Genomic DNA, 24,846 nt, shown 5'->3' on the forward strand with positions numbered 1-24,846 from the left:
TTACTATTATTGTTACTATTAATATTACTATTATTACTATTATTATAACATTACTATTAATATCCACAACACAATGTCACTGGCAGACTTCACACATTGAGTGCCAGGGGTGGAGGGGGAGACAATTCAGTCCAGATCTCACCATCTCACTGATACCTCTGCTTACCCCAACACTGAACTGATCCTCAAGATGTGGCCTCCACTCCCCACCTGAGCACCACTCTTAGTCTTGCCCTCTCTCTGAGGTATGTTTTTCCCTCCGGGGTAGGGAAAGCCACGGTAAATGGGGTGTTGCAGGGTGACAGTGGTCCAGATTATTGATCCCCAAAGGAGCAGACCAATTCGATGCTCACTCCTCATTGGCCACTTTAGTTTCATGGCCCAGAGTTTATGTCAGAGGATCTCAATTTCTATATTTAAAGGTGTCCATTGCCTGAGACAGGCAGGAGCTCGGGGCAGCCTATGGCAGGTCCCTTTCAAAATGGTGGCAGCCATATTGCTCAGGGTTACCTGGAGTCTACAGCACGGCAACAGGCTCTCTGAACAACTAGTCTTCGCCAATGTTCCACATGGGCCTCCTCCCATCCCTCTTCATCTCACCTATCCTTCTACTCTTTTCCCTCTTCACCCAGGTTCCCTTTAAATACATCATTCCCTTCACCCCAACTGCTCCCTGTGGTAGCAAGTTCCACATTCTCACCACTCTCTGGGTAAAGAAGTTTTTTCCGAATTCCCGATGGGATTTATTTGGGATTAATTTCTATTTGTTTAAGATAGTTTTGGTCTCCCCCACATCTTCTCTACATTTACCCCAGTGAACCTCTCAATCTTGAAGTAAGGGGGCAGTGAAGTTACCAATCCCCAGTTGAAGCCATCAACATCAGCTAATGAGAAGCAGGGATTGGGAATTGACGTCTCCAGGGGGACTCAGACAGGCACTGTGGGTAAAATCCCGAGAGAGAGTTTTTAAAAATAAATTTAGAGTATCCAATAATTTTTTTCCAATTAAAGGGCAATTTAGCGTGGCCAATCCTCCTTCCCTGCACACCCTTTTTGGGTTGTGGGGGCGAAACCCACGCAGACACGGGGAGAATGTGCAAAACCCGCACGGACAGTGACCCAGAGGCGGGATCAAGCCTGGGACCTCGGCGCCGTGAGGCAGCAGTGCTAACCACTGCGCCACCGTGCTGCCCGGTCCCGAGAGAGGGTTAAGGAATGGTTGGATGTCGCGATGGGGAGTGGGGCTTTCCCTGGATGGGCTGAAAGGCCTCACTCGTTACAGAGGACAGGTTAGTTGGGTTAGCAGAGGTTCATTGGCTGCGTTCCTACCCACAGATGCCAATGAGTCACCACTGCGATGATTGCACAGACCTCCCATCAACCCCAAGAAACAGGTGAGGGAGAGCTGGCAGCAAATGAGGTTTGCGTGTTTGAACCATGAACGAACAATTCATCCTCACTGGGTCAGAATCGAGAAACTCCCTTCCCAACATCGTTGTCACCACAATAACAGCCGGGTTCGCCGGCGACAGCCACATCCCGATAATGAAGGAGGAAAAGGAAAATCATTCCGAAACTGCTGTTGATTGGTTCGGCTCTGCCAGCTTCCGGCTGTAAACTTTCCCAGTCAGAAATCTCTGCGACATTCCTGTCATCTGCCTCATGAACAAAGTTGCCGATCTGTTTTATTTTCAAAGCAGAGAGGGTGGAGGAGCAATTTAACCGAGCTCAAAATTGTCAAAGGTTCCAAGAATCAGGGGAAAGTAGCCGAGGCGGGGAGGTAGGGATACACCGGGGAGGGAGGGAAGAGGGGGAAGAGGGAGGAGACGGGGACCAGGCCCTTCGGCCCTCCAAGCCTGCGCCGCCCATACTGCCCGTCTAAACTACAATCTTCTACACTTCCGGGGTCCGTACCCCTCTATTCCCATCCTATTCATGTATTTGTCAAGATGCCCCTTAAACATCACTATCGTCCCTGCTTCCACCACCTCCTCCGGCAGCAAGTTCCAGGCACCCACTAGCCTCTGTGTAAAAAACTTACCTCATACATCTCCTCTACATTTTGCCCCTCGCACCTTCAACCTATGCCCCTGAGTAATTGACCCCTCTACCCTGGACAAATGTCTCTGACTATCCACTCTGTCTATGCCCCTCATAATTTTGTAGGCCTCTATCAGGTCGCCCCTCAACCTCCGTTGTTCCAGTGAGAACAAACCGAGTTTATTCAACCTCTCCTCATAGCTAATGCCCTCCATACCAGGCAACATCCTGGTAAATCTCTTCTGCACCCTCTCTAAAGCCTCCACATCCTTCTGGTAGTGTGGTGACCAGAATTGAACACTAAACTCCAAGTGTGGCCTAACTAAGGTCCTATACAGCTGCAACATGACTTGCCAATTCTTATACTCAATGCCCCGGCCAATGAAGGCAAGCATGCCGTATGTCTTCTTCATTACCTCTCCACCTGTGTTGCCCCTTTCAGTGACCTGTGGACCTGTACACCTAGATCTCTCTGACTTTCAATACTCTTGAGGGTTCTACATTCACTGTATATTCCCTACCTGCCTTGGACCTTCCAAAATGCATTACCTCACATTTGTCCGGATTAAATTCCATCTGCCATCTCTCCGCCAAAGTCTCCAAACAATCTAAATCCTGCTGTATCCTCTGACAGTCCTCATCGCTATCCGCAATTCCACCAACCTTTGTGTCGTCTGCAAACTTACTAATCAGACCAGTTACATTTTCCTCCAAATCATTTATATGTACTTATCTGCCTTTAGCCCCAATAGGTTGTCTAATACTACTTTTCTAGTGATGGGGATGGTATTTAATTCCTCCCCAGTATTCTTTAGTATTAATTTAGTATCTGTTGAGCTGCTCGCAGAAAAATACTTTTCACTGTACCTTGGTCACGTGATAATAAACAAATCCAATCCAATCCAATAATGGGATGTTCAAAGTATCTCCCACCGTAAGGACTGATACAAAATACCTGCTTTGATTGAGTCAATAAAGAGAGTCAGTAACAAGAGGACACAGATCAGTTCATAACTGACAGAAGGTCCAGAGAGGAGGTGCAATTGTTCTCTACACAGCGAGTTGAGAGAGAGAAAGGCCACTGGAAACAGATTTAACAGGAACTTCCAAAAGGGAATTGGAGAAATATTTGAAAAGGACAAACTTGCAGGGCTATGGGGAAAGGATAGGGGTGAAGTGGGATTATTGGGATGGATCTTTCAAAGAGGCAGTACAAGTAGGACGGGCTGACCGGCCTTCTTCTGTGTTGTATGATTCTGTGAGTCAATCATTAAAATAATGAGCAGGGAGTGTTACCTGAACAGATTGTAGCAGGACGCGGAGCGGGAACCTAAAGGCTTGTGGCAACGTGCTGTAAATTCACTGGGAATTAAAGCTGTACAGAGTCAGGTTACTGCTCCTTCACTCTCTGTCTTCAGTTCAACAAGGACCAGGAGTAGGCCAACCATCCTCCAAACCTCTTCCGCCAATTAATAGTACGAAGTCTTACAACACCAGGTTAAAGTTCAACAGGTTTGTTTCGATGTCACTAGCTTTCGGAGCGCTGCTCCTTCCTCAGGTGAATGAAGAGGTCTGTTCCAGAAACACATATATAGACAAATTCAAAGATGCCAAACAATGCTAGGAATGCGAGCATTAGCAGGTGATTAAATCTTTACAGATCCAGAGATGGGGTAACCCCAGGTTAAAGGGGTGTGAATTGTTTCAAGCCAGGACAGTTGGTAGGATTTTGCAGGCCAGATGGTGGGGGATGAATGTAATGTGACATGAATCCCAGGTCCCGGTTGAGGTCGCACTCATGTGTGCGGAACTTGGCTATAAGTTTCTGCTCGGCGATTCTGCGTTGTCGCGTGTCCTGAAGGACGCCTTGGAGAACGCTTACCCGTAGATCAGAGGCTGAATGCCCTTGACTGTTGAAGTGTTCCCCGACTGGAAGGGAACATTCCTGCCTGGTGATTATCACGCGATGTCCGTTCATTCGTTGTCGCAGCGTCTGCATGGTCTCGCCAATGTACCACACTTCGGGACATCCTTTCCTGCAGCGTATGAGGTAGACAACGTTGGCCAAGTCGCACGAGTATGTACCGCGGTTAACCTGGGGTTACCCCATCTCTTCCGTAGGAAGTAGAGATGTTGTTGGGCTTTCTTGACTGTTACATCAACATTAGTGGAATTCAACTGCAAGCATTTGTCTTTGTCAGGCTGCTCTATGTGGAGGGTCCTGGCTCTAAGCGGGCACCTCCCTCGCTTGTTGGGTGATCTGGCGTTGCTGGGCCCCATGGTTTCTCTGACCACAGGTGCAGCACCTCTATGAATCCTCCTCCAGTAGTTCTGGACAATGGGCCTGGCCGTGATGGGGTTCAGGCAACGGCGGACTCCCAGGGGTCCCGTTCCTCGGGGGCGTCACCCCTCTGAATGGGAAAGCATCCTACGCTTTTCACCTCCATATTTTGCCGCATACTAGGCGATCTTGCGGCATCTTGGCTAGGGATGGCTGTAGTAGCAGTGTTCTGCCAGTTTGCATAATCTTGCCAGAAACTCAGTAACAGACTCCCTGGGGTTCTCTTGGCCGTATTAAATCAGTATCTTTGGACAATGACCGACGGCTTGGTGTCATAGTGGTTTGTCACCAGCAGCACCAATTCCTCAAACGTCTTCTGTTCTGGGGCCGCTGGGTAGGCTAGGCCCTTTATGATGCTGAAAGTAAGCGCCTCACAGGCGATCAAAAGCATCACCTCTGGCAGTCTTCTCAGTAATAGCCTTCGCCCTGTAGAAATAGTGAATACGCTTCACGCACTGAGCATCAATGAGTCAAATCTATCGAAAAGCGGCATTTCTGAAACAGTGCAGGCAGCACAGTGGCGTAGTGGTAGCACTGCAGTCTCACAGCGCCGAGGTCCCAGGTTCGATCCCGGCTCTGGGTCACTGTCCGTTTGCACATTCTCCCCGTGTCTGTGTGGGTTTTGCCCCCAAAACCAAAGATGTGCAGGCTGGGTGGATTGGCCACGCTAAATTGCCCCTTAATTGGAAAAAATGAATTGGATACTCTAAATTGTTTTATTTTTTATTTTTTACATTTTGAAAGAGTGCAAACCTTTCTCCTTTAGGTTGAGAAGCAGCCGTAATCTGAGCAGTGCCGCCTGTAGTTCTGTTTTATCCTCGTCGCCAATATTTTAGTCAAAGAGGAGTCCCGAAAAGGTGAGTCAAAAGTAGTTTATTTCTTTATCACAGTTAGGAAAGGCAGCAACTAAGCAACAGTCCAAGTCCCAGCCGGGATAATCCTGAGATGCCGGCTCCTTCCTGGGCCAGCTTTTATCTCGTGGAATTAACGAGCCTGCTGTCAGGTCTCCATCCCTCAGTGGGCGAGCTCGTATTCCATGAGCCCCACAGGGAAATCAATCAGGTCATCCCGATAGGCCTTGTGGGATTATAACAGAGATATTGAGATATTCCAGACCCTGGGCGACAGGCGCAGAACAAACCTGAATTGGCCGGTGCACTCAAAGGTTTAGAAATGTACGGAGAACAAAAGACAGGAGAAAATAACCGTACGAAGCAAGAGCTGTGGCTTTAAGGTGTAAAAAAAAGACGTGAGTAAAAAAAAAACAGAGCTGCTGCAAAGTTTCTTTCAAAGAAAGGAACACAAAAACAGCGCTTTACATAAAAAGAACAGCTCCTTGGACCTCGAGTCTCTGAGTGAAATCGACCAAAACGACAAAATCATCAAAAAGAAGAAAAAAAAAGACTCTCCAAATGGCCAGAATATAACTCCAAAGATCGCAAAAAGGGCTTTCCTTCAGTAAACTCTTGAACACTATTTTTAACAAATAGCAGTCATGTTCATGCCAAAACTTTAAAAATGTGGGAAAACCATAGAGGGCTGGATTCATCCGTCCTGCTCCGCGCAAGATCGTCACGGGCGGGACACGGACCATGTAAAGTTCCTCGGACGAGGATTCCCGGTCGCCGGGCTGGCGCGGCCGGAGAATCCCACCCAGAGAGAAAGTTGGCAGCTGCTGACAGCTCGGTGAAAAAAACAGGGTGCCAGTCTTAAAGCGGCAATGCATTTAAAGAGGTAATGTATTTAAAGTAGCGATGCACGTAAAGTGGGGACCACAAGGAGGAACGAATGGCTATGGACAAGAAAATTGGAGAAGACCCCAGATGGAGGGCAATTCTCAAAATTGGTGCCGAAGCAAAAGACCTCAAGGAAGAGGCAACGGAAGACCTCAGAGGAGGCAATGAAGAACTCAGAAAGACACCGAAAGAAGATCTCAGATCGGAATATTTGCAAATGTTATTTCATTTCAGGGAGACATAAGTGGGCTTTGGAATACTACAGCAACTTTGATCAATATGTTCACATTTTTGTCTGGTTTTATGCGTTAGAAGACCCCAGATATTTTTATTTTTTATTTTAGAGTACCCAATTTTTTTTCAATTAAGGGGCAATTTAGCGTGGCCAATCCACCTAACCTGCGCATCTTTGGGTTGTGGGAGCGAAACCCATGCAGACATGGGGAGAATGTGCAAACTCAGTTAGTGACCCAGGGCCGGGATTCGAACCCGGGTCTTCAGCGCCGCAGTCCCAGTGCTAACCACTGCACCACGTGTTGCCCTAGAAGACCCTAGATGTTAACTGAAGAATTAATAACATTGAAATTGACAGCAGAATCCGCAATTTGGGCAGAAATGGTTACGTGAATGGAAAAGCACATGAACCAGTATAATAAAACGGACGATAAAAAAAGATGCTGAATTGAACTGCTGGAAAGCGAAGAAGCGTTATCACAGGGCCCAAGAACAAGAAACAGAGTACCACGACCATTCCTCCACACAGCCCAAGACTGCGCAAGAACTGTCAAGACATAAGTCTTTGCTGTATTGTGATGATATGTGCCTGCAAGCATTGTAAAAAAAAAAATCACCGGGCAACACGGTGGCGCAGTGGTTAGCACTGCTGCCTCACGCCGCTGAGAATCCGGGTTCAATCCCAGCCCGGGTCACTGTCCGTGTGGAGTTTGCACATTCTCCCCGTGTCTGCGTGGGTCTCACCCCACATCCCAAAGATGTGCAGGGTAGATGGATTGGCCACGCTAAATTGCCCCTTAATTGGAAAAAAAAATTGCCTTGAATAAATTTGTAAAATATATTTATTTCAAAGCACCAAAGTACCTGATCCACATGTTATAGACATAACGGACGTCTCTATGGAAGCAAGTAATAATGAATTGCCTGTGCCTGAAGGGGTACCCGTTATTGCAGTTCCTGTTAATGTCAATCCTGTGGAAGCATCTCAGACAACAGAATGTTTCTGCTCTACAAGAAAACAGATAAAGCCCTCAAAGACTGAATTTATAATTGTCCAACTCGCGTACATTATGTTAGAATTTGGGACTGAGCAACTTAGTTATTGAAGATTGCATGAGGGAGTAAAAGGGGGAGGGATGTGGTGATTTGTCACTTTCAGGGCAACACAGCAGAGTAAGGGTCAGCTGGTTAGGGGGACCAATTGGGAGTCCTCTCTTAGGAAGAGAAGGGCAGCCATGGCTGCTGCATTGCTGTACAGTTTTTCTTATTTATAAATTTATTTTGTGTTTCGAATGAAGTCTGCATCATTACACCTCTACACTTTGAAACATTGAATAGTGGAAGCAAGACTGGCAGGAGGAATAGTTACATTACCCACAATGTCATTTCAAAGTCTGATAAAGAATTATCAGGTCTTTCTGTGTGCACTAGACACTGAGACTCACCAATGTCACCTTGATCGTTGAGATCAAATTCCATGTACTTCTCTGCAAAAACAGAGAGAAGTAAGATTAGACAAATCTCAAAGTCCTGCTGAATATGACAGCTGCTTACATTAACTTTACTGTGGATTCAATAAAAGGATTAAACTTGGAATAGAATTTTATTATTTTTATGAATTTAGAATACCCAATTATTTGGGTGGGCAGCATGGTAGCATAGTGGTTAGCACTATGGCTTCACAGCGCAAGAACTGTCAAGACATAAGTCTTTGCTGTCCCAGGTTCGATTCCCAGCTTGGGGCACTGTCTGTGTGGAGTTTGCACGTTCTTCCTGTGTCTGTGTGGGTTTCCTCCCACAAGTCCCGAAAGACGTGCTGTTAAGACATTTGGACATTCAGAATTCTCCCTCCGTGTACCTGAACAGGTGCCGGAATGTGGCGACTAAGGGCTTTTCACAGTAACTTCATTGCAGTGTTAATGTAAGCCGACTTGTGACAATAAAAATGATTATATTATTTTTATTCCCAATTAAGGGGCAATTTAGCGTGGCCAATCCACCTACCCTCAACATCTTTGGGTTGTGGGGGTTAGACGCCCGCAAACACCGGGGGAATGTGCAAATTCCACAAGAACAGTGGCCCTGAGCCGGGAATCGAACCCGGGTCCCTGGCGCTGTGAAGCAACAGTGCTAACCACTGCGCCACCGTGCCTCCCCGGAGGAACGCGGAGATCTTGGAGGGTTGTGGAGTTGGAGGAAGTCAAGCAGGGTTGAGGCCATGGGGGGATTTGGAAACTAGGAGGAGAATTTTTAAACTGAACATGGTCGGGTCTGTGATCTCCATTCCAGCGATGTGGGCGTCGCTGGCTTGGCCAAGCTAGGGCAGAATGGGCAAGTGGGCACTGGGGCTGGGTGAACAGGATGTGAAGCCAGTTAGGAAACAGGCAGCAGAGTTTGAGTGAGCTTGAGTTTCATGGAGGATTGAATGTTGGAAGTTGGCAGAAGAGTATCGGGGTGGTTGAACTGCAAGGTGACAAAAGGTGTGGCCAGGGGGGGGTCCAGCAACAAATGGGCTGAGCTGTGGCAGAGATGGGCCACGTCACAAAGATGGGGGTCGGTGGTCTTGGTGATGGTGATTCACCACATGGACAGCAACAGTTCAAGAAGCGTCATCACCATCTGCTCAAGGGCAGTTGGGGATGGGCAATAAATGCCAACCTTGCCAACGACGCCCATAAGAAAAAGCATGCCGAGATTCACTGTGTGTGAGGCTTACTGTACCCAAATAGGCTGCCATGTTCCCAACAGTAGAACAGTGACTGTGCGTCATTGGCTGTAAAGTGCTTTGTGATATCCAGTGGTCGTGAAAATGCGACATAAATGAAAGTCTTTCTTTTCCTATTATGCCAGTTATCCTAGTTATCCACCACATCTCGGTGTTGGGTGACTGGATGGGTGCAAGTTATCTTTATGGGTGCCAGGCGCCCCATGACACTTGGTACCTGGGTGGGCGCTAGTTATCCCCACGGGTGCCAGGTGTCAGCCCATTGTAACATTGCTGGTCACGGGCTAGGGAGTGGAGGGCACCTCATTCCCACCCCCCTCCCCGCCCCGGTCACCCAGAGTTCACCATTAGGAACACTCTGGGGGCGAGGGCGGTACGGTGGCGCAGTGGGTTAGCCCTGCTGCCTCACGGCGCCGAGGTCCCAGGTTCGATCCCGGCTCTGGGGTCACTGTCTGTGTGGAGTTTGCACATTCTCCCCGTGTTTGCGTGGGTTTCACCCCCACAACCCAAAGATGTGCAGGGTAGGTGGATTGGCCACGCTACAAAATTGCCCCTTAATTGGAAAAATGAATTGGGTACTCTAAATTTATAATTTAAAAAAAGGAACACTCGGGGTGGGGGGGGGGGACAAAGGATATTTCTTAACGACAAACGCCCTTTAACACAGGAACTCAATGTGCACACACTAGGGCATGTGGAAAGACTGCGGCAAACGGAACTGAAGGGCTGCATGTTGTTACATCAAGACAGCTGAAGACATGGTTGCCAGTGGTAACCAGGGGAAACAGATTTCAGATAAATGATGTGGAGATGCCGGCGTTGGACTGGGGTGAGCACAGTAAGAAGTCTTACAACACCAGGTTAAAGTCCAGCAGGTTTGTTTCGATGTCACTAGCTTTCGGAGCGCTGCTCCTTCCTCAGGGTGAATGAAGAGGTATGTTCCAGAAACACATATATAGACAAATTCAAAGATGCCAAACAATGCTTGGAATGCGACCATTAGCAGGTGATTTAATCACCTGCTAATGGTCGCATTCCAAGCATTGTTTGGCATCTTTGAATTTGTCTATATATGTGTTTCTGGAACATACACACCTCTTCATTCACCTGAGGAAGGAGCAGCGCTCCGAAAGCTAGTGACATCGAAACAAACCTGTTGGACTTTAACCTGGTGTTGTAAGACTTCTTACTGTGCTCAGATAAATGAAACAGAGGGGGCAAGAGTGAGTTATCGTGACCCAGAAGGCACCGCCTGAAAAGATGGTGCAAGCAGATTCAGAGATAACTCTCAAGGGAGAATTTGCTGAATGCTTGGGAGGGAAGCACTTTACAAATTACAGGGAGCTGGGAAAAGAGCGGAGGGAGTGCGACTAATTTGCAACTTCCCTCAGTGTCAGCAGCAGTTACGATGGGCTGATTGGCCTCCCTCTATACTGTAATATTCAATGGTCATTTTGTCACTTTCCTTCCCAGCCCACAGGGAGATATTTTGCTCATTGCACTGGGATTTATTTGACTGGTGGCGATAAGTAATGTGTAGGGTCATTCCATTCTGATGTTTAATACCAGCCTGACAATCACTTTCACATTTCATCTCAGCGCGATCCATCAAAGAGAAATGGTGGGAAGAGTTCCCCATGGCCAGCCATGGATAATTGAATTTCAGCAACACATCCTGAGGCGGCCCAGGGCTGTTTATAGCGAATGGGGGAAAGGAAAAGACATTAAGGTGGCCTGTCCCCTGTCTCGCTGTGGAATGTTTTACCAGCTGATTATCAGCAGCCTCACGGGATAACAAGCAATTCCCAAACCCCCCGCACAAATCGCAATCCAACTCCGTCCGGTAGCAATTCAGCACCAGGGGGCAACAGGCACCCATCCATGCACCCAGTGCCAAAGGGCATGTGGCACCCATGGGAATAACTGGCACCCATCCATGCACCCAGTGCCAAAGGGCATGTGGCACCCATGGGAATAACTGGCACCCATCCATGCACCCAGTGCCAAAGGGCATGTGGCACCCATGGGAATAACTGGCGCCCATCCATGCACCCAGTGCCAAAGGCACCTGACGCCCGCAGAGATGACTGGCACCCACCCAGGTACCCAACACTGAGAAAGATACACAGCACCAACAGGGGCATCCGACATCATAACGGTGCCCTGTGCTGACTGGGGTAACCAGCACAGGTTGGAATAATAGGAAAAGGAAAAGATTTTCTTTCCATGGCACTTTTCACAGTCTCTGGACATTGCAAAGCGCCATACAGCCAATGAAGTGGTTTCGAAGTGTGGTCGCTGTTGCAATGTAGGAAACAGGGTGGCCAACCTGCGCATGGCAAGATCCCACAAAGGACACTGTGATGATAACCTGTTTTCATCGGTGATGTTGACTGAGGGGTAAAGTTTGCCCAGGATAGTGGGTAGAACTCCTGAACCCGTCTTCAAAATAACATCACCACATCTTTTCTAGCAACCTGAGCAGAGCCTTTGACAGTGCAGTTCACTCGAATTGTCACGCTGAAGTGGGATTTGAACCAAGAACCTTTTGATCCAGAGGTTGGTCACAGCTCCCACTGGCATTGACAGGACTGAAACTAACAATAAGGAGCAATGGGAATTTACTGCTATTTACTTTTAAAAGATTCCAGACTTTCTGCCAGGTCTTCTTCATCTTTATACTTCTCATCTTCCAGAAATTCCTAGAGGAGAAGTTAAGGTATAAAATTATAAAGCATTAAATAATCGAGGTCCATATAAATACTGCGGCTACAAGAGCAGGTCAGAGACACAGAATCCCGCGGTGAGTAACTCACCTCCTGACCCCCCAAAGCCTGTCCACCATCTACAAGGCACAAGTCAGGAGTGTGATGGAATACTCTCCACTTGCCTGGATGAGAGCAGCTCAGACACTCAAGAAGCTCGACACCATCCAGGACAAAGCAGCCCCGCTTGATTGCTCCCCTTCCACAAACATTCAATCCCTCCCCCAGTGACGCATAGCCTCAGCCGTGTGTACCATCTACAAGATGCACTGCAGTAACTCACCAAGGTTCCTTAGGCACTTCAACAATCTTCGACTGTGACCTTTCTCCTGCATCTTAACCCCTTTAAAAAAAATATCCCATACACTTCCCCCCCCCCCCCCTCCTCCTCTGCCCCCACACTGAGTCACCTATCCTTTGTTCTGAAGATTGCTACACTTTGTTGGATTCTCGTCCAGCTACAGTAGAGGAGGTAACAGACTTTCCCTCTCTCTCAGTTCTAATGAAGAACCAAGCAGACTCAAAACATTAATTCCGATTCCTTCTACCTCCAGATGCTGCCAGACCTGCTGAGATTTTCCAACATTCTGTTTGTTTCAGTTCCCAGCATCCGCAGTATTTTGCTTACTCGCTCCTTCGACGGCTGCGAAACCCAGGAGCCTCTGCCACCGAGAAGGACAAGAGCAGCAGGTAGCCGGGAATTCCACCACCTGGAGTTTCCCCTCCAAGTCACTCACCACCCTGAGTTGGAAATATATTGGACGTTCCTTCACTGTCGCTGGGTCGAAATCCTGGAGCTCCCTCCCTAACAGCACAGTGGGTGTACCTACACCAGGTGGACGGCAGCGGTTCAAGAAAGCAGCTCACCCCCACCTTCTGAAAGGCAATTAGGTGCGGTCAACAAATGCTGGACTAGCCAGCGAGGCCCACATCCCAAGAATGATTTTAAAATAAACATACATGAGTTATTGATCTCATCGTTCTCGCTCAGAGGCTGTCCTTACTCACCAGCCCATGTGCAGCTCGCTCGAAAACTGAAGATAGAGAAATCAAGCTCAGGACATTGCAAAATGCTTCATAGCTATTGGCATATGAAATGAAAATGAAAATCGCTTATTGTCACAAGTAGGCTTCAAATGAAGTTCCTGTGAAAAGCCCCTAGTCGCCACATTCCGGCGCCTGTTCGGGGAGGCTGGTACGGGAATATCACATTGTGGGGAGATGACAGTCGTAATGTCACCGGGCTAGTTATCCAGAGGCCAGTCTAATATTCTGGGGACATGAGTTCAAATCCCATCACAGCCGCTGTTTTTTAAATTTAATCATGGATTGTCGCTGGCTCTGCCAGCTTTTATTGCCCGTCCCTAATTGCCCTTGAGGGGGCAATTAAGAGTTAATCACATTGCTGTGGGTCTGGGGGTCACATGTAGGCCAGACCAGGTAAGGACGGCAGATTTCTTTCCCTAAAGGACATTAGTGAACCAGGTGGGTTTTCACGACAATCGACAATGGGAGTTTTTATTCCAGATTTTTATTGAATTCAAATTCCACCATCTGCAGTGGCAGGATTCGAACCCGGGACCCCAGAGCATTACGCTGGGTTCCTGGTTTACTAGTCCAGTGACAAAACCGCTACGCCACCACCTCCCCCAGAAAGCATGGTGGCGCAGTGGGTTAGCACTGCTGCCTCGCGGGCCGAGGATCTCGGGTTCGAATCCCGACCCCGGGTCACTGTCCGTGTACAGTTTACACATTCTCCCCTGTGTCTGCGTGGGTCTCGCCCCCACAACCCAAAGATGTGTAGGATAGGTGGATTGGCCACTCTAGATTGTCCCTTCATTGGGAAAATAAAATAATTGGGTACTCCTAAATTTATTTTTAAGAAACAACAGTAACTACGCTTCCAAAGCAAAAGGTATTGACTGGAAAGCATTTCTGAGGAGACTACACCAGTGCAAATGGTGAGACGGAGTTGCTCTTTGACAGAGCAGCCACAAACTCGATGGGTCGAATGGCCACCTATTGAAATGGACTGTTTTATGATTCTATACAATCACAGGTTGACGCAGGTTAAACCTTCCATTCGTCAGTCAATTCTGGAGTGGGGTGAGCTCCGTGACTTGATAAAATCTAACTCCTCTGATAAATGAGTGAAGCCAAGGCTGGGGTGAGGCAGACACAGTTCTCAATCAGCCACAACACCTTCAGGCCACAGGAACTGATTACTGCAGGTCAAACTCCTGCTTTATTACATTTACAACCTTGAAGTAAGGAGAATGGAATTGTTTAATCGTTCACTTGTCTCTGGATATAAGCGCAAAGCAAATTCTCAAGAAAATGCTAAAACCAATAGCAGGTTGGAAAAGCAAGCTTTGATGTCAGGATAATGGGATTCATGGGTGCAGGGATTACGCTTGCCCTTCTCACACCTTCAACCCCATGTATTTGCGAAAGTACACCTCTAAGTACCAGAGGTTTTAGCATCAAATCCAGACTGACACTCCCACTGAGGGAGTGCCGCACTGTCAGAGGGTCAGTACGGAGGGAGTGCAGCACTGTCAGAGGGTCAGTACTGAGGGAGTGCCGCACTGTCAGAGGGTCAGTACTGAGGGATGCTGCACTGACAGAGGGTCAGTACTGAGGGAGTGCTGCACTGTCAGAGGGTCAGTACTGAGGGAGTGCCGCACTGTCAGAGGGTGAGTACTGAGGGAGTGCTGCTGTCAGAGTGTCAGTACTGAGGGAGTGCTGCACTATTAGAGGGTCAATACTGAGGGAGTGCTGCACTGTCAGAGCGTCAGTACTGAGGGAGCGCTGCACTGTCAGAGGGTCAGTACTGAGGGAGTGCTGCACTGTCAGAGGGTCAGTACTGAGGGAGTGCCGCACTGTCAGAGGGTCAATACTGAGGGAGTGCTGCACTGTCAGAGCGTCAGTACTGAGGGACTGCCGCACTGTCAGAGGGTCAGTACTGAGGGAGTGCTGCACTGTCAGAGGGTCGGTACTGAGGGAGTGCTGCACTGTCAGAGGGTCAGTACTGAGGGAGTGCCGCACTGTCAGAGGGTCAGTACTGAGGGAGTGCTGCACTGTCAGAGGGTCACTACTGAGGGAGTGCTGCACTGTCAGAGGGTCAGTACTGAGGGAGTGCTGCACTGTCAGAGGGTCAGTACTGAGGGAGTGCTGCACTGTCAGAGGGTCAGTACTGAGGGAGTGCTGCACTGTCAGAGGGTCAGTACTGAGGGAGTGCTGCACTGTCAGAGGGTCAGTACTGAGGGAGTGCCGCACTGTCAGAGGGTCAGTACTGAGGGAGTGTTGCACTGTCAGAGGGTCAGTACTGAGGGAGTGCTGCACTGTCAGAGGGTCAGTACTGAGGGAATGCCGCACTGTCAGAGGGTCAGTACTGAGGGAGTGCCGCACTGTCAGAGGGTCAGTACTGAGGGAGTGCTGCACTGTCAGAGGGTCAGTACTGAGGGAATGCCACACTGTCAGAGGGTCAGTACTGAGGGAGTACCGCACTGTCAGAGGGTCAGTACTGAGGGAGTGTTGCACTGTCAGAGGGTCAGTACTGAGGGAGTGCTGCACTGTCAGAGGGTCAGTACTGAGGGAATGCCGCACTGTCAGAGGGTCAGTACTGAGGGAGTGCCGCACTGTCAGAGGGTCAGTACTGAGGGAGTGTTGCACTGTCAGAGGGTCAGTACTGAGGGAGTGCTGCACTGTTAGAAGGTCAGCACTCCAACTCTACTGGCACGACCACATTGGCTGGTTTCATTCTGCAGTGACGACCTCGGGTTGATGGTTTGCCAGTGCAAAGCCAAGTCTCATTTACCGCCATGCCATTCACTGCAGGGGTCCTGGCTCATTCCTGGAACCTGAACCAGCCTCACGGTCTGGCCTCCAGAATGCAGGGAACTGGTGCCGACTTGTGTGCTTCTGAATCAGCGTCAGCGTACGCAATATCCAGCCAGCTGCGAGCTGGCTCTCATGCCAGAGAGAAATCAAAAGCAAGCCAGGAAAAACTGGAAATCACCTGGAGCCGGCTCCGGGCTGCAAGCACGTGCCCTGCCCACAGGTCCACAATGTCTTTAACCTCCCCACTCTGTAACTTTGCTGTGGGGTGCGCCACTACGATAGGGTCAGAAGTGGAGGAGCAATGTTGCTGCATTCCAAATGGACAGGCCCATAACTGATCAGTAGACATTCTGCAATCAGTCCTGGATTGGAGCAGGAGGAAGCGACAGCTGTAATTTCACTGCCTCAAGCTCACTGGCACAGTGAAAAGTGGTTGGTCGCAGTTAATGACATTGACTCCAATAATTTACTGGCACTGATGTTGAGTGATTTCTCCTTGCTGTTCTAAGTTTCCATTCGGTATTTTCAGCCAGTGATTCCCTGATGCAGTGGGAGCGTTCCAGCCTCCAGATTGGAGAGCGCTGGATTCTAAAATCTGTTCCCAAGTGAGTGGAAACCAGAGCTCCAGCTGGGGATTCTGGGGTCATGTCCAGCAGAAAGCTGAAGTCCAGTGGCTGGAAATGTCCTCTCGCGCCCCCCCCCCCCTCCTCCCCCGCGCCCCGACCCCCATAGGATTTGGTAGTCTAAGAAACTGTAATGCCGCAGAGGGACAATTTGTTATGACTATGGAAAGAGCGTTTGCATCGCGGTCTATCAGAGACGGACTACCATACAATTGGAGAATGTGGAGATTATCCCGAATGTTTCATTGTACAAAGGTGATGGGTATACCCTTCAGCCCTATAAATAGACACAGAGTAAAGCTGTGTTTCTTCTATTCCAGAAAACCAGTCAGTGAAGGACAGAACCGGAGTCAATCTTTAATCAATCATACCTTTATTTACAGAGTGAAATATTACAAGCATATACCTCCTAACCCAACCACACAACACCTTCAATGTGCTCAAGTGGAACGCCAATGAATGCCCGCTACCTGCATATAATTAAATAAAGAACAAAGAAAAGTACAGCACAGGAACAGGCCCTTCGGCCCTCCAAGCCTGTGCCGACCATGCTGCCCGTCTAAACTGAAATCTTCTACACTTCCTGGGTCCGTATCCCTCAATTCCCATCCTATTCATGTATTTGTTAAGATGCCCCTTAAATGTCACTATTGTTATAATAAAATTGAATGAAATAAAGTTAAGTTAAGTTAGGCAGTGTGTGCATATAATATGTAGTTCTGTAAATAAATTTTAAAATGTGTAAAGATGGGCAGCACGGTGTCGCAGTGGGTAGCCCTGCTGCCTCACGGCGCCGAGGTCCCAGGTTCGATACCGGCTCTGGGTCACTGTCCGTGTGGAGTTTGCACATTCTCCCCGTGTTTGCGTGGGTTTCGCCCCCACAACCGAAAAGATGTGCAGGCTAGGTGGATTGGCCGCGCTAAATCACCCCATAATTGGAAAAAATTAATTGGGTACTCGAAAATTATAAAAGAAAATTAAAATTAAAAAACAATGAGTAAAGATTAGTTCCCGTTCTATCCTTCACCAACCAGCTCTCTGGAATAGAAGAGTAGTACAATAAAATAAAAATGGCTTTGCGGGGGTGAAATTTATTCCCCCAGCAGAATATAACTGAAGCTATCCTGCCCGTTGACCACTACAAAGTTCAAGTGACCAACTGAAAGCAATAACTTTGAATGGTTGGGGTACATTCCCATCAAAGGAGTGTTCCGCAGCCGTGTTTCTGTGAAGAACTTGAGCAGATCCTCGAGGATCCTGCGCTCAATGTTCACCGAGCGCCCAGCGTTTTCACCATGCCCCAACGCTCAGAGCCAACTGTGAAGAAACACTGAGCTGGCTCTCACAGAGGAAGGGTGGCTTCGCCTATACTGATGCATTATGGAATCATAGGGAACGGGGGAGGCCTTATTGTTAAACCCGATTCCACTGCCCTCTCAGGCAGATAACAACCCACTGCAAAAAAATACATTGCTCCTCATCCCCTGTCTGGTTCTTCTTTAATGATCATGAATCTGTGTCCTCTGGTTACTCACCCTTCTGCCAGTGGAAACAGTTTCTACCAGTCCACTCGATCAAAGCGCATGTCTCCACATACTGCCTTATATATGCTCTTTGCAAAGAGTGCAGGGCAGGTTTTCCAGGATGTCGCCAGGGCTGGGGGATCATTGGTCATGAGACGAGGTTGGAAAAAACGGGAAGACATGATGGGAGTGGTAGGTGGGGGGAATGTTTTACACGCGGAGGGTTGTCGGGATCAGGAATGCTCGATGAAAAGGTGATTGATGCCAACTCCGTCAATGTTATGAAAAGAGAGTCGGGACAGGTGGTCGAGAATGAGGAACTAGGCGGCACGGTGGCGCAGTGGTTAGCACAGCTGCCTCACGGCGCCGAGGTCCCAGGTTCGATCCCGGTTCTGGGTCACTGTCCGTGTGGAGTTTGCACATTCTCCCCGTGTTTGCGTGGGTTTCGCCCCCACAACCCAAAAATGTGCAGAGTAGGCGGATTGGCCCCGCTAAATTGGCCCATTATGGGAAAAAATAATTGGGTAATCTAAATTTTTTTAAAAAAAGAGAATGAGGAACTAACAGGGTTACAGACAAAAAGCCAGGACGTGGAACTTGACACAATTGTTACTTCAAAGAGGCAGCAGCGGTTTGATGGGCTGAATGGTCTCCATCCTGACTGCAAAGCTCTGTGATTCAATGGAATGACTAGAGCTGCCCTATCTATCAAATTGGTCAACGTTTTGTAAAGACGAGCACTCACAGGTTCTTCTCATGGTGATGTGTAATGTGAGGAAATCAACTGCACCTCAATGGACAGAACCGAGGAAATTCAGGCAAGAATCGCAGGACTGGTGTATAAAGGCTGACATCCATAACATTCCCATCTTTTCAGAATGGAGAATTGTCTACTGCCTTGATGCTGGCTTCCTGTGAACACAGTATGGTTTTGTGAAAACATTTGGACAATGGGAGCTTTTCAGTGGGGCCTTCTCGCCCTGCACTCTGGAAAGACCAGAGATCTGTTCCAATCCCACAGTTCTGGCCCGGTCCCAGAATATTTGCTTTGCTAAATGCCTGTGCAACACCAGCGCACACTTAACCCGGCTGGTACTGCATTGGCCAGCCAGCTTGAGCAATGTGTACGATCAGAAACCTATTGAGGAGTCACATGCCTGAACAAACAAAAATATACCCTGCATTTACTTGGCGCCTTTCACAATTTCAGCCTATTTCAAAACTCCCAAAGGACAATTCCGTATTTTGGAAGTGAAGTCACTGTTGTAATTTAAGATGGACAGCAGTCAGGTTGTGCAGAAAGTTCGCAAAGACGGCACTGAGATAATGACCAGAAAATTTGTTTTTTAGTGACATTGGTTGAAGGATAAATAATCGGCCAGGTCACCGGGGTTAACTCCCCTACTCTTATTGGAAATAGAGCCCATAGGATATTTCTATCCACCTGCGTGGACAGACAAGTCCTGAGTTTAATGTTCTCTCTGAAAGACGCACCTTCGACAGTGCAGCACTCACTCAGTAGCACAGTAGGATTCCCAACCTGGGTTTTGAGCTCGAATGCCTGGGGTGGGACTTGAACCCATGATATTCTGACTCCAAAAGTGAACGCACTGCTCACCTCTCCATGGTCGAGTCTAGATGGGAGAACAGCGGCCGACTGGCTGTGTGAAAGAATTGAAAGCCCCCCCGCACCTGGCCCACCAGCCCATCCACATTCAAATAGACACCCCGGCACATCGACTGGGTTTGAAATTTGAGTTAACTAGCAGCTTCCCTGTGGCATTGCTCATGTTGTTTGATAACAGGGAGAGTTATACAGTGAAGCTCACCGTGCATTAGACCAGGCATTTTCACCGTGGATTGGTGTCGGGAGGGCGGGGGAGCAATCGCAGGAATTCAGGCGCAACGGCCGCAGCAGCTGTCTTTTAAAAATGCCGGCTGCGAGCGGCTGTAAAAACGCGGGCACGCTGTGCATGCGAGCCCGCTCATCAGTGCGCATGCCCGGAGTCCAGCGAGAAACACCGCCTCCTCCTGATGTCAACGCGCTGAACCCGAAGAAGGTTTTTTTAAAAATTCAATTCAGTCTTCCTGCATCTGTCTTGTAAACGCTCAATGGCTGAGCCCACAGAACTCTGATAGTGAATTTTAGAGATTAAAAAGATTCACAATACTTTGAGTAAAGTAATTCCTTCTCATCTATATCTAAAATTGTCACATTGTACTTTGCAGACTATATCCCCAGGCTGCAAACCACCCATCTGAGGAACATTTACATTCTGCACCTGCTCTGTAGAGTCCTGAAAGAATAATGCCTGTTTCAATGAGGTCATTTCTCTTTCTTCGCTACTCTAGACTATGGACTATAAGCCCAGGCTCACCTCTCGCATTAAAGGTAAGTGAAAATGGTGGGTCCCGAATGTCGGCCGGCGTGGGTCCCGAAGGTCGGTCGGCGGGGGTCCCGAAGGTCAGCCGGCGTGGGTCCCGAAGGTCGGCCGGCGTGGGTCCCGAAGGTCGGCCGGCGTGGGTCCCGAAGGTCGGCCGGCGGGGGTCCCGAATGTCGGCCGGCGTGGGTCACGAAGGTCGGTTGGCAGGGGTCCCGAAGGTCGGCCGGCGTGGGTCCCGAAGGTCAGTCAGCGTGGGTCCTGAAGGTCAGTCGGTGGGGGTCCCGAAGGTCAGTCGGCGGGGGTCCCGAAGGTCGGCCGGCGTGGGTCCCGAAGGTCAGTCAGCGTGGGTCCCGAAGGTCAGTCGGTGGGGGTCCCGAAGGTCAGTCGGCGGGGGTCCCGAAGGTCGGCCGGCGTGGGTCCCGAAGGTCAGTCGGCGTGGGTCCCGAAGGTCAGTCGGCGGGGGTCCCGAAGGTCGGCTGGCGTGGATCCCGAATGTCGGCCGGCGTGGGTCCCGAAGGTCGGTCGGCGGGGGTCCCGAAGGTCAGTCGGCGAGGGTCCCGAAGGTGGGCCGGCGTGGGTCCCGAAGGTCGGTCGGCGGGGGTCCCGAAGGTCGGCCGGCGTGGGTCCCAAAGGTCGGCCGCGGGGGTCCCGAAGGTCGGCCGGCGAGGGTCCCGAAGGTCGGTCGGCGTGGGTCCCGAAGGTCGGCCGGCGTGGGTCCCGAAGGTCGGCCGGCGGGGGTCCCGAAGGTCGGCCGGCGGGGGTCCCGAAGGTCGGCCGGCGGGGGTCCCGAAGGTCAGTCGGCGGGGGTCCCGAAGGTCGGCCGGCGAGGGCCCCGAAGGTCGGCCGGCGTGGGTCCCGAAGGTCGGCCGGCGGGGGTCCCGAAGGTCGGCCGGCGGGGGTCCCGAAGGTCGGCCGGCGGGGGTCCCGAAGGTCGGCCGGCGGGGGTCCCGAAGGTCGGCCGGCGGGGGTCCCGAAGGTCGGCCGGCGGGGGTCCCGAAGGTCGGCCGGCGGGGGTCCCGAAGGTCGGCCGGCGGGGGTCCCGAAGGTCGGCCGGCGGGGGTCCCGAAGGTCGGCCGGCGGGGGTCCCGAAGGTCGGCCGGTTGGTAAAAATGGGTCCCGGGCAAAAAAGTTTGAAAAACACTGCATTAGACTGCAGCTAAAGTGGAGCGGTGTGTAATCTGGTTTGAGGCTTTGCGAATATAAAGTTTAATTTTTGGAAGAACAAAACTGGGATCAGTTCTGGTGTAATTATTTTTGCTGCGGGATATTTGCACTTTGGAACAGGAAGAGGCCATTCAGTCCATTCCACCATTCAAGTCGCTCAAGGGCGATCTGCATCTTAACTCCAATGACCCACCTTAGATCCATATTTCTTGACCCTGACCCAACAACAAACCCAGTAATATTCACCCAAAATGGCGCTATCAAAAGAGCTGGGAGCTCAGCCAGTATCATTACAAACAGATTATCTGATTAGCATCACATGGCTATTCGTTTCTTTATTCTTTCGCAGGACGTGAAGGTCAACATTTATTGGCCATCCCTAATTGTCCTTGAGAGGGAGGGTGTGAGCCGCCATCCACAGGGCTGTTAGGGAGGGAGTTCCAGGATGTTGTCCCAGCGACAGTGAAGGAACGGCCGATATATTTCCCAGTCAGGGTGGTGAGTGACTGGGAGAGGAAGCTCTGGGGGGGGGTGGTGATGAACTGTCGCATTTCCTACTAACAACAGTGGCAACATTTCAAGAAGTACTTCATTTGCATAGATAGTGCTTTAGGGGAGAGGTGCGAGGGAATTTGTTTTTACACAGAGGGTAGTGGGTGCCTAGAACTCGCTGCCGGAGGAGGTGGTGGAAGCAGGTACGATAGGGACATTTAAGGGGCGTCTTGACATGAATAGGATGGGAACAGAGGGATTCGGACCCCGGAGGCATGGAAGGCTTTAGTTTAGACGGGCAGCATGGTTGGCGCAGGCTTGGAGGGTCAAAGGGCCTGTTCCTGTGCTGTACTTTTCTTTGATGTGGAGATGCCGGTGTTGGACTGGGGTGAGCACAGTAAGAAGTCTGACAACACCAGGTTAAAGTCCAACAGGTTTGTTTCGAATCACTAGCTTTCGGAGCGCAGCGCCTTCCTCAGGTGAATGAAGAGGTGGGTTCCAGAAACATATATATAGACAAAGTCAAAGATGCAAGATGATACTTTGAATGCGAGTCTTTGCAGGTAATTAAGTCTTTACAGGTCCAGACGGAGCAACTGGAGAGAGGGGTAACCCCAGGTTAAAGAGGTTTTATCACATTGTTGTTTGTTGGAGCTCGCGGTGCCCAAGTTGCCTCCACTATTTCCTACATTGACTGAAATTCAGGAACATACCAAATTGCCGGTTTTGGGACATTGCTGAAAGGCGCTATATGAATGCAAGTTCCTCATGGCTGGACTCTGTATTTTATCCATGTTTCTCCCCTCGGGGCGGCTCTAGTCGGAAGCTCCCTCGCTACCTGCCCCCGCCCCCAACAGAGGGTGGCCCAGTTGTCTATATGTGTGGAACCCACCTCTCCACTCACCTGCTGAAGGAGCTGTGCTCCGAAAGCTAGTGATTCCAAACACACCTGTTTGACTTTAACCTGGTGTTGTAAGACTTCTTACTGCGCTTTTCCTCATTCTTTGCTGTAGAGGGCCTCGGGAGGGGGGAGGGGGGGGGGGGGGTGAGATGGTAAAAGCTGCTGTAAAAATGCAAATCTCTTTACTCCTCATGGCCTGGTAACCAGAGCCTTGGAGCGTTGTGGATGACGCTTTAGCCAATTCTGGAATAATAACTGAGGGTGAGGGAGGGAGAATCGCTGTCTCATTATCAGACCCCTTTCCCCTTCCTCCACTAATTGTACCTGTTGCTGACATCCACACGAGTGGACATTACTGCTGTAACAGCACTGGGGGGGGGGGGGGGGGGCGGTGCTGAAGATACAAATTCACTGGCAAAGGGACAGGGACAGGAATTGGGAGTCAGACAAATAACCAAAGTTTGTGATTGATTGAACCCACCCAGCAAAACCAGAGACAGCTCCCACCCTCAAGGACCCAGCCCTAACCCCTTTCAGTGACCCACCAGCAGATTCATTGCTGTGGCTTAAAATTAAGCAAATCTGGCAGAAATGTCTCCAAGTTCAGAACCGAGTTCAGAGTCAGATCAGACTAAGAGAGTCCCCTCGGTCTCTCTCACTCTCTGCAGATACTAAGCAGACCTGCATGAGTTTCCCAGCATTTTCTGTTTTTAGCCTTGGGCGTGTTCCAACTTCAAAAATATTCATCAAAGATCTGACGGCCCTTTTCCCACTGACTGAGCTCAGAAATGATCAGTGTTGTTTCAAACATGTTATTTATCGAGAGCAGAGACAGGGACATTGACAGAAAGAGTAAAATGAAGAGAAAGATACACAAAGGGAGGGAGAGAGAGAGAGGGGGGTCTCTCTCACAGAGGAAAAGACAAATTCAAAGTAGAGCCAGGCAGAGCAAGTTAAAGTTGATGGGGAGGGGAATGTTTGCTGGCTCGGAATCTCTCACCTTATTCACACTGTCCAGTCTCTCCTGCTGCTGAGCTTTCAATAATCCAAACATCTTCCCCCCTGAGAGAGAAAGACAATTCACATCAGAGACATTCCCCCAGGAAGCCTGCACCCCCAGGAACCCTCCAGCCCCAGGAACCCTCCACCCCCACTCACCCTGAGCCTGCTGTCCAGAGGGCATCCTGAGGGACTCCTAGCCCGAGCTCCAGCTCCGCTCCCAGCCGCCGGGACTGAACTGAATGCTCAGCCCGCGCCGCTGCTCCAACTGGGGGATGTCCCGGGGCAGAGACGCCCGCTGGGGGAAGCGAGCGTAACTGCAACTGAGCACGGGAACACCTCCCAGAGCCAACCCCAACCCAGAGCCAACCCCCAACCCAGCCCCCCAAAACCTACCCCAAATACATACCCTCAATATCCACCCCAAATCACCACCCCCAATACCCACCCACAAATCATCCCCCCAAATCACCACCTCAATACCTAATCTCAAATCACCCCCCCAAATCACCAACCCAAAACCTACCCCCAAATCACCCCCCCAATATCTACCCTCAAATCACCCCCCAATATCTACCCCCAAATCACCCCCCCCAAATCACCACCCCAATATCTACCCCCAAATCACCAACCCCCAAATCACCACCCCAATACCTACCCCCAAATCACCCCCCGCAAATCACCCCCCAAATCACCCCCCCAATATCTACCCTCAAATCACCCCCCCCAATATCTACCACCAAATCACCACCCCAATATCTACCCCCAAATCACCAACCCCCAAATCACCACCCCAATACCTACCCCCAAATCACCCCGCAAATCACCCCCCCAAATCCCTACCCCGAATACATACCTTCAGATCACCCCCCCAAATCACCACCCCAATGCCCACAAAATCACCAACCCCGAATCCCTACCCCCAAATCACCACCCCATTACCCACCCCAAATCACTAACCCTCAAATCACCAACCCCAAAATCACCACCCCAATACCTACCCCCAAATCACCAACCCCAAAATCATCAACCCCCAATACCTATCCCCAAATCACCACCCCCAAATCACTAACCCC

At 50.0% G+C, this 24,846-nt stretch overlaps 1 protein-coding gene across 1 annotated transcript in view; it reads right to left on the bottom strand.

Moving 5' to 3' along the window:
- LOC140399302 (allograft inflammatory factor 1-like) overlaps positions 1 to 24,062 on the bottom strand; it is a 37,488-nt gene extending 13,426 nt beyond the window's left edge. Inside the window, exons 1-4 of the mRNA XM_072488803.1 lie at positions 23,930 to 24,062; positions 23,772 to 23,833; positions 11,712 to 11,778; positions 7,797 to 7,838 (exon numbers count right to left, since the gene is read on the bottom strand). Coding sequence (XP_072344904.1) covers positions 7,797 to 7,838; positions 11,712 to 11,778; positions 23,772 to 23,833; positions 23,930 to 23,954 — 196 coding nt within the window. The 5' untranslated portion in view covers positions 23,955 to 24,062. The remainder of the gene's footprint in view (positions 1 to 7,796; positions 7,839 to 11,711; positions 11,779 to 23,771; positions 23,834 to 23,929) is intronic.
- Positions 24,063 to 24,846: the final 784 nt, after the last annotated feature.

Source organism: Scyliorhinus torazame, chromosome 22 (genome assembly GCF_047496885.1).
Source record: "Scyliorhinus torazame isolate Kashiwa2021f chromosome 22, sScyTor2.1, whole genome shotgun sequence".
NCBI lineage: Eukaryota > Metazoa > Chordata > Chondrichthyes > Carcharhiniformes > Scyliorhinidae > Scyliorhinus > Scyliorhinus torazame.